The 14,847-nt window shown below is 41.9% G+C and overlaps 1 protein-coding gene across 1 annotated transcript in view; it reads right to left on the bottom strand.

Annotated features, from left to right (window-relative positions):
• Positions 1-8,912, bottom strand: part of LOC111871263 — an 82,181-nt gene extending 73,269 nt beyond the window's left edge. Inside the window, exon 1 of the mRNA XM_023864240.2 lies at positions 8,647-8,912. Within this exon, the coding sequence (XP_023720008.1) occupies positions 8,647-8,760 (114 nt within the window). The 5' untranslated portion in view covers positions 8,761-8,912. The remainder of the gene's footprint in view (positions 1-8,646) is intronic.
• Positions 8,913-14,847: the final 5,935 nt, after the last annotated feature.

Raw genomic sequence — 14,847 nt, 5'->3', positions numbered from 1 at the left:
GGGGGGGGGGTCGTGCATATCCGTCTCTGAAACTATTCAGTGGATGAGGGCCCCGTTGAAAGGTGTGTGAGTCCCTAGAACTTTGACTGAGATCAGCTCTCGTTACAGAAAATCTGCATTTTTAATATAAAACCTACATAACTGATAATGAACAAAATATAAGTTAATAAGTTAAAGGTAAAGTTATCCGTGTGCTTAACTAATTAAGCACTATGCCAGGGCTTCCCACCGCGGCGGCCCGGGTTCGAAAGTTGGATTTGTGGTGGACAAAGTGGCGCTGGGGCAGGTTTTCTCCGGGTACTTCGGTTTCCCCTGCCAATCTTCATTCCACCAATTGCTCCACAATCACCCTCACTTATTATCTGGGGTTGGTACAATAGCCCAGAAATGGCCGCAGTACAATGGACTTACGAGTAGTCCCACTCCACTAGCAATAAAAAATAAAAAAGTGTTATGTATGGGGGGAGTGGATGTACATATCCACATTTTCTTGACCTTGGCCTAGGTAGGGGTGAGTGGTCAGCTTCACGCACCTCCGGTTTACCCCTGGGGAAAGAGCACCCGGTACCAACTGGATAGGAGGCTCGGTGAGCCCCAAGGCCGGTTTGGACGACATGGAAAAGAAAAAATTCTTTACCCTACAGGAACTCGAATTCCGACCCCCTGGTCTTCCAGCCCGTAGCCAGTCGCTATACCGTCTGAGCTATCCCGGTTCCTATAGTAAACAAGAGACAATTTAAAGTTATTGTATTGCGTCTGTTTCTTTCATTGCCTTTGTCAAACACAAAATAAATCTTCTGTCCAGGGTGGAAACTTCTGTCAATTACCTCCTCAGCAGTATATCTGTGGGCCTATCTACAGTCATTAAGATACCGTAAATGGGAAAAAGCCCAAGTTGAGAGCACATATATTCCAAAATCAATAACTCCTGGCATGTTATGCCGTGTAGTCTGATTGATGTTTATCCAGATTTCGTAGTAAGGTTACGCTTTCTCTTCTACCCTGAAGATGGAGGAAGCACAAGCCTCCAAAAGTCGGTAAATATCTACTACGTTAAACAACGACATATCACAGGTGTGAGAACTTCAAATCTCAAATTTGTTGCCCAAATTGCCATACACTATTTCCATGATACAAGTTCTTCCTTGAATAGTTGACAGCCAGGCAGCTGACCAACCAATTCCGGTTATCATGGATCTCAAATCTGCACAAACTTCTCACAAAATCCCGGAACTGGACCTAACCATAGAACGCAGCCCTCTATTTTATCATCTATTTCTCCAAAATCCATTCTAATATACTCTCCAATCTTCACCTTTGTCTTCGCTGTCGTGTCCGCCCTTGAGGAATTCATACCATGATTTTATATGCTTTTCCTCATTCCCGTGCGTGCTGCATGTACCGCCAGAATCATGTTCATTAATTTCAGTTGATTTAATGATCCTGGGGAAGCTAGCTGAAGAGTACAAATGTTGAATTGCGTTCTTCAGCCGTGTACCTCATTCCCCTGTTTCTTCGTTTTTGTTAGGTCAAAGCGCTCTGCTCTCCACTTTCATCTCGGACTCAATCTTGTGTGAAATAACGTCATATTGGAACCGGTATAGCGCCGGGCTCAACGGCCGGGGTTCGACTCCCGGCAGAGGCAAAAGATATTTATCTCCTCCAGTGCTCAGACCGACTCTGGGGCCCATCCAGCCTCTATCCAGTGGATACCGGGGGCTCTTTCCCAGGCAAGATTGTCAGCCTTACACGCCTGCAGCTATTTACCCCAGGAAGATTCCTGATACTCATTTCTGTTAGAGGCTGAGTCGACCCCAAGACCATAGAGCGGCTGGAAGAATTATGTCAATTTAAAAATAAAATGACTTCATCGGAATCGAACCCGGGACCTTCCGGCTTGTAACATATTGCCTCAACCAACTACTCTACCGCGTGCCCCGTAATACGTACATAAGATCTAATTCCTTTTTGTCACTTGAAACTAGATGAGCCTAAACGATAAAGTTGATGCATAGTCATAAAATAACTTGTGAATCTGTCTTAAAGTTAGATAGAGGAAACAGATATTGTGAACTGCAAACAAGAAGTTCTGGGAAGAAATCGCCTACTTTCTTTTGATACGACATGGAATGCATAGAAAACGACGACGCCAATTCTTCTTCTTTACAGCGAGAACGTCTCCACGGTGTTGTTGCCTAGCAACGAGAGGTGGATTTACAGACCCACAGACTCTCCTTTGAAAAGACACAGACCGCACAGAAAATGACGCGTCCAAGAATTTTACTGTTGCTTGTATTTTTTGCAGCGGGAACATGTTTACCGAGCCGTTGCCTAACACCGAAAAGAGGGACATCCTTAACCGAGCCGTTGCCTTGCAACGATAGGAGGGAAACAGACACACAGACTAAGAGGAAGGATTTATGAAGTACTCCGTTGAGATGGACTCAGCTGCCATGATGTACATACCAAGTTTCATAAAAACTGGTTCAGTTTATCAAAAGTTGATAGAAGGCGATAGACAGGCACATAGGATAGAGATCGCATAAGCCTACTTATGAAAGTAGGCCAAAAAGTCTCGTTTAGTGTCCAGCCATCCTGGCTCCCGACTTTTGCCTGAAGCAACTGAGGAGCTCCACCAAACATTTCAGTTGTCCCAGAATTTTCACACAGCTTCCGTCAGGGTTCTAAATTATTTTTATTGTTGCTTTTACTGTCTGGAATATAGCTTTAGTTCTTGTTAAAGATTTTAGTTCAACATCACTGAACGGGAAGTGCAATGCATAAAACTTAATTGATAAATGAAGCTGTTTTCCTGTATTGATAATGAAATATGTTCACTGATATGCAAATTTACTGATACTGGTTGGCATTCCTTCAATCTTTGGTGAGTCGTGAATTGTTGGCCTATTGGAGCTAAGAAACAGACTACTGGAATGTGTACAGCCCTACACTACACACGTACAGACTTGAAGGGGAGGCATTCTTACCCTGGAAGGAGGTGAATGGTAGGCTCTACATTCCGACCCCTGTATTCTCGCTAATCAGACGCGTTTGCCCTGATAAGCACGAGAGAAGTTAGACTGAGTGGAAGGAGAAGTAAGGCGTAGGGAAGTCAAAGAAGCAACTGCAAATAGGGAGGAATATAGCCATCGTATCTGCCGCGTAGTCAGACTCTCTCCAAGCACGCGGTAGCGTATTTGGTTGAGACACTATGCTACAAGCCTGAAAGTCGCGGGTTCGATTCCCAGTTAGGTCATTGGATTTTTCACCTGACCTAATTCTTCCAGCTGCATTATTGCCCTGGGGTCGACTCGGCCTTTAACAGAAATTAATACCAGGAATCTTCCTGGGTGGTAAAGGGCGACCGGCGCGTAAGGCTGACAACCTCACCGCCATCTGTGAGCCGATTGTCTGGAAAACGTGGGAGCCTCAACATCTCACAACCTTATGGGCCTCCACGGCCTGTTACAGGGATAGCTTTACTTAGTTACTTTTACTTATCCCATATGGAGTTATGGAAGTAACCTAGAAGTCAACATGAAAACTCAGAAATTATGTTCCAGTGATAAAAATTGTCCAATCTCGCCCAATCCTCTAACTCAAGTTCCCAATAACCTTATTTCTGACAGACAAAGCTGCGAAATTCGGTCCTTCGTCTTATTTCATTTTTCCTGTTTAATGAATATTATTGCAGCTATATTACAGTTTTTAATCAGCTGTATCATAAATAGAAAGAGCTGAAATTTTTATCATTTCAATTTCTTCGATCTCAAATTTGTATTCAGCAGGTTTCTCCGAAACATTGTTTCGTATCTGCCACTCTGCATGACGTCATATATCAGAAGCTTACATTCTTAACTTTGACTTGTATGAATATTTCACTATCTCTAAAAGCAGCAATTCTTTTTACAGTTTAACCCATCTCAACAGGGAAACCAGCGAAATTTGTGCACTTAAACTGAGTACATTATTGACCTGTATTTGCCCAGAACTGTATCTGTTATAATCTTATACATACTTGGAAGTTATCAAATATAACCTCATTTCGCGATGTTGTAATTTTGGCACTTTTGATGCAGTTAGCCAACCGCTAGACCAGCTGGTTGTATACGCGTTTACAGTTAAGAAACTTCCGATTTTGATCTCAACTATTGCTAAGAATATCGAAAATATCGATTTATTAACGTCCTTGACGTCTTGCAATTGCAATTTGTTACTCTTCTCTCTTCATCTTCTGTCCTCTTATAGCCCCTTCTCTGCCACCGCAACACACCTTCTTTGTTCCAAACAGAGTAAACCCTCGCCAATCCGGAGCAACTGGGGAAAAGGGAGAGGCCATCCGAATTAAGTGATAATCTGGATTAGTGAAGTAAAATATAATCCTAAAGAAAAAAATCAGCACAGAAAAAAATGTGAAATTTAATGCTGTAAGTAGTAAAAAAAAAGTAAAGCTTTCCTTATAACATGCCGTGGAAGTCCATATTTTTGTGAGACGTCGAGGCTCCCACATTTTCTGTGATAAAAATAAATAATATTAAATGTCACTCTAAAGTCTTTATTTTCCGGTCACGGTAGCCGAGCGGTCTAAGGCATGTATTCTCTTCGCTCGTTTGGAAGCCGGGATCGTGGGTTCGAATCGCACACGATGGATGAATGTTTGATATGTGTATGTGTTTTATCTGTGATTTTGTTGTCCTGTGTTTAAGTAGTGGCCTTGCGACTTGCTTATCACTCGTCCAAGGGGTCCTACCGTCTGTAAAATAATCCTGAAACTGAAGATCATAGGCCAAGGCCCAAAGGGGCTGTAGAGCCAGCGAAAAAAAAAAAATTCTTTCTTTAAAATATATGACAAGACAACACATTTATTCATCGATCTTCTTGTCGCTCTCGTAGCCTGTTTGTGTTACAATGTCACTTTTTTTTTTGTAAATGTTACTTCTACGACGTATGCAATTGCCGCACTGTATTGCTTTCTGTAGTTTAAAGTTATTCCTTCTAAATAGTTTTAACAAAATTCAACAATTATAACTACACTTGAGCAAGTTCTAGAACACTGAACAAGCAAAAAGCATTACATCGCAAGAATTACGTAAAATTATTTACTTCATGATGGCCTTATAAGGCCGAAACATATTTATAACAAAACAGATAACAAAGCAGCGCGCGAAAGGGCTACAAGCACAACAAGAAGCTGCACCTGCAAGACCGTCCTGCAAATTAAACCGTACAAAGAGTATATCGCGCTAAATAGCGAACTTTGCTCTTAGCAGTGTTGAACCCCAGGGTTCCGCGACCAGGGTGTTGGTTTTATTACATTAAATATGTCACAGAAGATGAAAGGAATAGATTATAGTTATATATCACGCTGCTGTCAAATGCGCTCGTTTCATTATGTTACATAAATGTCTTCGCCACTGAAAAAGAAACTTATTTATTATTTAAAAAGACATGAACAGATGTCACCAATTAGGTTGGTGTACCGGCTATAGCTCTACAGTTGGTTTCGCGAGGTCCCGGGTTCGAATCTCGTCCTATCTGACTCTGACGACCAATGTCGGCAAGTATCTAAAACGAGCAATGACCTTATCCTTTCAGATTTTTACTTACTCACTTTTTGTATCATCGTTGCGTCTCATTCGACGCCACATAAAATATAGCTCTAGAGTTTAGTAGCGTCGTTAAATAACCAAATAATTAATCATTATGAACAGTAGTCGTGTCATAACGGTAGCGTCTTCAATTGCCAGTTTATCTATCTATGGCTCTACTGTCCTTTTGTTGGGCCTTGGCCGCTTTTTCAGTTTATCTTTTACCCCGGCGGTAGGACTCCTTAGACGGGAGAACAGCCCGTCTCAGGGCCGATAACTACACACAGAACAACACAAACAGAATAAAGGCAAACAAATATCCATGCCCTGAGTGGGATTCCTAACCATGATCCCAGTGTCTGAGCGGGCGAATACAGTTCATGCCTTAGCTCGCGCGGCCACTGAGATCGTTCAATCGCCAACTTAGTAGAAGTTAAATTACACAAGAGGGTCGTGTCTTTCTGGTAGGAGTAATTAAAATGAACCTGGCTAGTTCTGTCAGTAAAGCGACTTGTTATGGACTTGGGATTTGATTCCCTGTAGGAACTCCGGGATTTTTCTCTTCGCCACTATTTCCAACTCATTCACTTATTAATTTGCACTGGTAGCTCTCATGACAACGTGTCAACTGTTCTCGTGTTCCGAGTTCCCATGGAGCTTTAGTGTTGTGCACTATACAAGATACGAGAGCCGGGATAGCGCAGTCGGTACAGCGACTGGTTACAGGCGGGAAGGCCGAAGGGTTGGAGTTTGAGTCCCAGTAGAGCCAAGAATTTTCTCTTCTAGACGTCGTCCAGACCGGCTCTGGAGTCCACCCAACCTCCTATCCAACGGGTACCAGGGGGTAAAGCGGCCGGGGCTTTAATCTGACCACCTACCTCCAGTTAATGCCATGGGCAAGAAAACGTGGATCTATACATCTACTCCCCATACGCCTTCATGGCGTAGTGCTTAATTAGTTAAGCACAGGGACAACTTTACCTTTACTATACAAGAGGGTTTCAGTACTATGTACTGGTTACTGGCGTCTAGGGTTTGGCACCATATAACCTGGTACATTTTACCGATATTTCGAAGGAACACGCTACCTGCTGCAAATTTCCTACCCTGAAGATGGAAGCAGCAGGTTTGGTAAAACATCTATCAGGCTACAAGCCATTAGATTCCAGAAGGCAGTGAACTTGTTTGGGTAATACACCTTGAGGTTCTCATAGCCATGGTTATGGATTTTGGTGTAATTTGATGCGTGAGGCCGTGTAGTCTTGTAGACATTTACCCACTTTTCGGAGGAACGTGCTGCCTGCTACTATTTTTCTACCCTGAAGAAGAAAGGGGGAAGTTCGTCCGAAACATCGCCCAAAATTACCCAGATTACGTGGCGTCACATCCAGTAAGATAGTATCTGCACAGTTACCGCCGTGATAACCTCAAATCTCACACAGTAACGTCTGTTTTTCTTCATAATCTGTATTCATAGTTGCAAATTTATTTTTTTACGGTGAGTTGTTAGCCCCACGCACAACCCCCAAGTTGGAGGACCCCCCTTGTCGGTTGTCCGCGACTACTTATTCAATATATTCACAGCTCCATCCACAACCTGTGGACGCGCCATGCCGTGGTGACAATGTGCCACCTAACCATATTAGAGTACACAAAGATCTCTTTTCCTTTGGCTGTGGTAAAGCAGTCTGCTTCACTCAAACTTGACACCAGGTCAGTAATCAGTAAGCTATGTGTATGTAATAACGACTGTCTTCGGCCGCTCAAACACTGGGCTCGTGGGTTCGAATCCCACTCCATGCATAGACATTTGCGTTTGTTCTGTTTGTGTTGTCCTGTGTAGATGGCGGCCTTGCGATGGGCTCATCGCCTGTCCAAGGGTTTCTACTGACTGTGTATAGGATTAAGATACTAAACTGAAACAAAGCGTTTCGCAGATGCTCCAGAGGGAGCAACAGGAAATTCCAGTGTAATTACGACACAATAAATCGTAATCTGTCTAAGGCCGATATTAACTAGAGTACACTTCGTCCGGCACGACCAAGTGAGCCGTCTGTGTTTCTGGACCTGTTTGGATCCGTTACCCGTAATTGTTACTACGAGAAGACATTTTGCCAGTTACCTGATGGCTATAAACACTCATAACACGAAAATGTCTGAATGCACAAGTCACCGCTCATATCCCGGTTATAAAAGTGACCGCATTATGAAGCTAACTGTTCACCTCCAACTAGTGCAGAAGTAAAAAAACAAGAAAAAATAAAAAGGGTAAAGTTGTCCCTGCGCTTAATTCTTTAAGCGCCATGCCATGAAAACGTATAGGGAAGTGGAAGTACAGATCCATTATTCTTGACCTTGGCACTAGATGGAGGTAAGAGGTTAAATTCACGCCCCTACTGTTTTACGCCCCGCTATGCAGCCCCAGTATCTATTGTATAGAAGGCTTGGTGGGCCCAAGAGCCGCTCTGGTTGTTCTGAGATAGAGAAAAATGTCTTTGCCCTGCCCGGCATCGGACCCCGGGGGTCTAGACCGTAGCCCGCCGCTGTACTTCTTGAGCTATCCCGGCAAGCAAAATGTACCTCCACTTCATAACTTGTACCCTTCACCATATATTATTAGCACTATAAAATCAAGGTGAGATGGCGGAGCATGTAGCACGCATGGGGGAGATCTGAAATTCATAAAAACGTTTGGTCCAATATCTGAAGGGGTGAATGGGAGGCTGATATTCACTACAGATGTTAAAGAAAAAGGTTGTTAGCTTATGGACTGGGTTCGTTTGGCTCAGGATAGGGGTCAGCGGCGGGCTTTTGTGAACACGGCGATGCACCTTCAGCTCACAGAAGATGGAAAATTTCTTGAATAGTTGAGCCACTAGTAACTTCTCAGGAAGGATTCTGAACCATGGAGTTAGTCACTCATGCCACCTATGGCGTGGTTCTTAAACATAATTTTATCAATTTCACTTTTACATTTAAAAAATGTCATGTTGCAGTTTAGCTCAGTAAATGAAATCAGAGTATCGTGTGCTGAAATAAAAATAATAATGCAGCTTACCGGAAAGTAATGTTGGTATACCACCGCAAATGTCAACGAAAAGATTCGTCGGAGTCTTTTCCAGAATTCGGCCAGAGTGATGCTTGACTTCGAGCCCTGTGGTACTTCGAACATACAAGAAAGCTCGTTGACTTCGATTTAGCGCATCATCCAAACATTAGATCCAGCGCACGGCAAGAAAACCAACCACTCCGCCGACCTGTCGACACGATACTGACTCGGCCAGCTGTTTCACTGCCGCTCGCTTCTCCTACTTCACCGGCCACGAAGGCGATCTAGCATTCGGTTAGTTTCAGCGCTCGAATGTTAATTCATGACTGCGACAGCATCCTTTAGTTTATTTTCTCTTTCGCCATATCTCTGTCTCTTTCATTATTTCTACGAAAGAGACGTTTAGATGCAACCAAACAAAACTAATTACTGTAATATCATCCTTCCTGTAAAAGACTACCGTGTTTGGCAAGTACAGGACTTTACGGTATATTGAAACTGAAATGAGTTGCAGCCGCTGTTAACACTCAGAAAAACATACATGATAACATGTTTAAAAATATTACAGTACATAAAATAACAAGGAGTCCTGGGAAGAACTTATCGCTTATTATCCTTTAATATGACGTGGGTCTAACAACTCCTCATCGTAAAAAATTACTTTGTTACGAAAATGAACACAAAGCCTCGAACCTGGACGGATTCCTTGGACAAACGACCTAAGCTAAAGAACGTGGATATGAGATTTGGCACTTGGAATGTCCGAAGTTCGTATAGGGCAGGTTCGCTCAGGGTGTGGCAGAAGAAATCTTAAAATATATTAGATTTAGCGGTAGTACAGGAGGTCAGATGGGACGGAGGTGGCATCGTACCAGCAGGAAAATATATATTTTTCTAAGGAAAGAGGAATGAAAATCATGAATTACGTACAGGTTTTTTCGTACATAAGAGAATCGTATCACAACAATACAAGCAACAATAGAAGAATTATTCTTCAATCGTAACGTGTATTCGTTGCAGAGGATCGTGTTTACCGAGCTGTTGCCTAGCAACGATAGGATGAATACACTTACAGACACAGAATTTATGAAGTACGACATTGAGATGGACCCAAGTGCCATGATATACATACCAAGTTTCATAAAAATCGGTTAAAGCGTTCAAAAGTAGACGAGGGCAGTACATATACAGACACACACAGCAAGGTGAGCTCACAAGCCTACTTTTTTTTTAAATAAGGAAATAAGCAAGATAGTGTCATAAAAATATGCACCAGAGTGGTAATCAGGCCCAGCAGCAATGGTTTCAGATGCCATGACAGTTATGTCCCCAGCAAATGTGGATTTCTTGGTGCGGAAGCTATCGATTTTTCTCAGCGTGTACACAAAGTGAAAGGTGTGTATACATAAAGCCAAATAGCACGGATAAAAAAGGGACAGATACTTGGAATACGCCTTTGGAAAAAATATACAGTTGGCGAGGAATATATGTACATGCTTATTGCAAATGTTAGAACAGAGCTATTGCCAGATTTACAATTTATGTGCTTGTTTTCTTCTTCCGCTTCATCATCGTCATGAAGGTTAATCTAGAAATAAATATGGAGACATTAATCACAAGTTCGTATATAGTCACTAGAAGACAATTCAGAATCATAACATATTGATTGCTAATAAAATATCTGAAACTTTAGCAAAGCCAACCCAAGCATATCTACTTGGGAACTCACTAAACCCGTGATGGACATGCCTTGAAACGTTCATAGTTACTGAACTGACCAAGGCGAAGTGTCATAATGTGGTCTTCTGGATCGAACCGTGCTGTAGTCTGAATGGTAGTCTCAAACGTTCCAGAGGAAAATAGTGCGTCCATTTTCAGGTTATATGTTCATGAAATACGAAGGTTTATTGTAGCTGCAAAGAATCTCGCTATTGGACACCCCACGTATTCCCCTAAACCATTTGAATCCAAGCCTCCTATTTTTTTCTTTTTTCCTCTATAAATTTTCCTGATCACACCATATAAATTTATATCTCCCGAAATGGAATCTTCCTTTGAGGTTTTCCATTCAAATTCTTGCAAGCATTCTTCGTTATACCGGTACGTATTATACGACCTTCCCTATTTATTCTTATTGGCTTAATCGTCGTAAAAATATAACCTAAATTGTACATATATGGTGCGTATAATATATGAGCGCGGTCATGTTATTAGGCTGAAACAACGTCCTAATACAACTGCCACAACAAATCCCAGCACACACAACATAAATAATATCACTGATTGTAACATGTTTCACGTTCTACTCACTACATACTGAATAATAACAACTGCACTACATAACGCCATCGAGTTTCGGTCGGGCCTGCGTAAGAATTTCAAAACGCCACAATGCGGCAATAGCTTACAATCACAGCAGCATAACACAATAATGACACATAACGAATACATCGGAGACAATATCCTAAAACGAAACTAGGATCACCTTCACACTAGCGGCTAATTCAAGAAAAATATGTATAAGTAAAAAGTAAGTAAAGCTATCCCTGTAACAGGCCGTGAAGGCCCATAGGGTTGTGAGACGTTGAGGGTCCCACATTATCTAGACAATCGGCTCAAAGATGGCGGTAAGGTTGTCAGCCTTACGCGCCGGCCATGCTTTATTCCCCAGGAAAATTATTTAATTAATTCCTGGTACTCATTTCTGTTAGAGGTTGAGTCGACCCCAGGGCCATAGTGCGCCTGGAAGGATTAGGCCAACTGAAAAAAAAAAATCCAATGACCTCGTCGGGACTTGAACCCGCTACCTTCCGGCCTTGTAGCATATGTGTGCTTAACACAGAGCGTTTCACAACGAAATCTTGAACCAGTTAATATGACAGAATATCCTTTATTAATTATATTTTAAGCTACTCCCAACCACTGCTTTCCTTTCTTAAATTTAATAATATTTAGATTATTATACATTTTACCTTAGCTTTTGCACATAGCCGACACATGGTATTGGAATTGGATTCAATTTCCAGCTAAAATTATATATACAGTAGAACTTGGTTATAACGTCATCAAAGGGACCTAAAAATAGTGTCGTTATAAACGAATGTCGTTGTAACCGAAATGGGCACTTCCACAGTAGCCTTATGTTAGTCACGTAAAAGTCTACCAAAAACCGAGTTAAAATGTTGCATTTTTTAGTGAAATACATAGTTAAGTAGAGACTAACGTAACATTAACGTGGAATTGCCCAAATGTGTAATATCAAAGACATTACAGCGTTTTTCACTGACAATACACACCGCACTAATACTGTATATTAAAGGTAGGCCTACTCACCAAATTACAGTAGATTACATCAATTGTTGTGCCTTACTGTACCTAGATACGAGTACAGTAATCAGTTATCTTCATCTGTTTCCTGTTACTTGCCCAATACACACTTTCTAAATTACGTTCAATGACGATATCAGAGAAATTCAGGAATGAAAATGACGTTACATACGAGGTTGATGCATTTGTGCATGTCGTACTAAGCAAGGTATAAAAACAGTTGCTTTATGAGGAATTAGTTCGTACCATTGAATATTTGATGCAATAGACAAGGTGTCGCAGAAACCGATGTTGCTATAACCAAGTTTTACTGTATGCAGTTCTTTACTTTATCTCATATTTGTAACATAAATTTGTTTGCAACTGATTTTTTCTGTGTTTGTCTACAGGTAGAGGCCTTGCGACGAGCTGATCACTCGCCCAAGGAGTCCTACCGTATGTGTAAGATCTAGTACACCGAAGTGAAACGGAGAGTTTCATGGAGGTAGGCCTAGGCCCAAATTGGGGCTGTAGTATCCATGCCCTGAGTGGGATTCGAACCCACGATCTCGGCTTCCGAGCGAGCGAAGACGGTGCATGCCTTAGACCGCTCGGCTACCGTGACCGGCTTGCAACTGATTACAGTAAGTAATTGTCGAAACATGTAGTGTTCAAGAAGTAAATACTTATTAGTTGGTATTTTCTAATACACCACCTAGAAATGGTTGCACAAATGGTTAACCACTACAATTAAAAAAATCTGCAGCAAATAATTAAGAATTTGCATTCCTAGCTTCAGTGATACAGTATTTCTCATAAAATTATAAGCCAAATATAGAATTTATATCGTCATTTTCTTGTTTATATTCTGCAGGAAAAATCTTAATACACTTCCGTATTTTTCGAAGATCAAGAAAACATACATAATTTCAGTACTGTGGATTAAGAAAGCGCTAGTGCCAGTCCTACCTCACAAATTCGTGCGTCTACCATGTTGTTATTATCGAGAGCAAGAAATTCAAATTTTCGAAGTCTGAGTAATTTCTTATGGCATAACGGCCATAACCAAATGTCGTAAGAATTAGTCAGCTCATTCAAAAGTGTGTATGCGCAGCATACAAACAGATACGCAGACATCCATACATTAACAGCATGGTCATCATCATAATCATCATCATCTACAAGGGTTGAGCTTGATAACCTGTTCCATCTTCGAACAGCACAATGGTTTGTTAATGGTTGAGACACTATGCTACAAGACGGAATGTCGCGGGTTCGATTTCCGATGAGGTCATTGGATTTGCCAATTGTCCTAATCCTTCCAGTCGCACCTTGGCCTTGGGGTCGACTCAGCCTCTAACAGAAATGAGTACCAGGAATCTTTCTACGGGGTAAAGGGCGGCCGACGCGTAAGGCTGACAAACTGACCTCCATATGTGCGCCTATTGTGTATAAAATGTGGGACCCTCGGCGTCTCAAAAACTCCACAGCCTGTTACAAGGACAGCTTTACCTTTTTGGGACTATTTTCTTTCCACAAGGAAGCAGAAGAGGCTAGAAATTATTACTAAATGACACAAGAGGTAATACGAAAAATGTGTTTTCATGAATTGGTTATTACCGATGAATGTTTGCATGTTTCGTGTTAATCATGTAATACTCGTTACAGGTGCGTAACTGGGTTAAACTCCTCGCCTTAGACCTACACCGTTCAGCCCGCCACAGATCAAGACGGCAGAAGTGCTAACTGGTTCTTACACAACTCTTTGTAAGTATGAGTCATGATGGTGCTCTTACCTTGTGTAGGTCAACAAAATCTTGGGAAACATTCCATACATAATGTCTGCTAACATTTGTGCACGAGAAACGTCTATTTAGATGCACGTCGTGCGTAATGCATAACGCGCAGGTCATAGCTGACCTTACACATTTTACCTCCGCAACCACCTGACGAATTTCGATTAACTGTACGCCCTTCATTGTTTAACTACTGTGTTAATTACAAGTCAAACGGGATGGGGTGATAATCATAAGTAGGTGACGATTATTTTCTGTCTTTAGGTATATTACGGCGAAGATCTGTGGTCATTTAATATCTCGTGAGAGCTTTGACGTCTTTGGCTAGTAAACGGAGTGAGGACATCATAGCAACACGATTTGTTGAACGAATACTTCATTTTTCGGCAAATAACTATTCGTCTTGCGTGGGATACACTAAACCAACCACTTATATTCGGAGACAACAAAGAAAAGCAAAGCAAAGTAAACTTTACTGAGTTGAGGAGCGTAGTTGGTTGAGGCACTGTTCTACAAGCCGGTAGGTCTCGGGTTCGATTCCCGATGAGGTCATTCGATTTTTCAGTTGACCTAATCCTTCCAGCCGCACTATGGCCCTGGGGTCGACTCATCTTCTAACAGAAATGAGTACCAGGTATCTTCTTGGTGGGTAAAGAGCAGCGGGAGAGTAAGACTGACAACTTCACCGCCATCTGTGAGCCGAATGTGGGAACCCAACGTCTCACAACCCTATGGGCCTATTACAGGAATAGCTTTACCTTTACCTTTACAAAGATACAATTTTGTCCACTTGACAGCAGGTTCTTATTGTTGGCAGGTTCAGTACGAACAAACATAGAAAATACTTTCATTGTTTAAATCAGTTCAGCTACTGTTACTGTCACTACTGATACCGCCACCACTACGCCATTACTATTTCTGCTCTCAGTCAATATTCTCATTTTATATTTCACCTGCCAGCTAACCTCAGGCGGGGGAGAGGTTGTGTCCCCACCTAACTTTTGCACCTCATTTACATGTAAGAAAGTAAAGGTATCCCCGTAAGAGGTCGTGAAGGACCATAGGGTTGTGAGACGTCGAGGCTCCCACATTTTCTAGACAATCGGCT

This window comes from Cryptotermes secundus, unplaced genomic scaffold (assembly GCF_002891405.2).
Source record: "Cryptotermes secundus unplaced genomic scaffold, Csec_1.0 scaffold699, whole genome shotgun sequence".
NCBI classification, from domain to species: Eukaryota; Metazoa; Arthropoda; class Insecta; order Blattodea; family Kalotermitidae; genus Cryptotermes; species Cryptotermes secundus.
The sequence above is the reverse complement of the archived record's forward strand: the minus strand, read 5'-3'. Positions and strand labels throughout refer to the sequence as shown.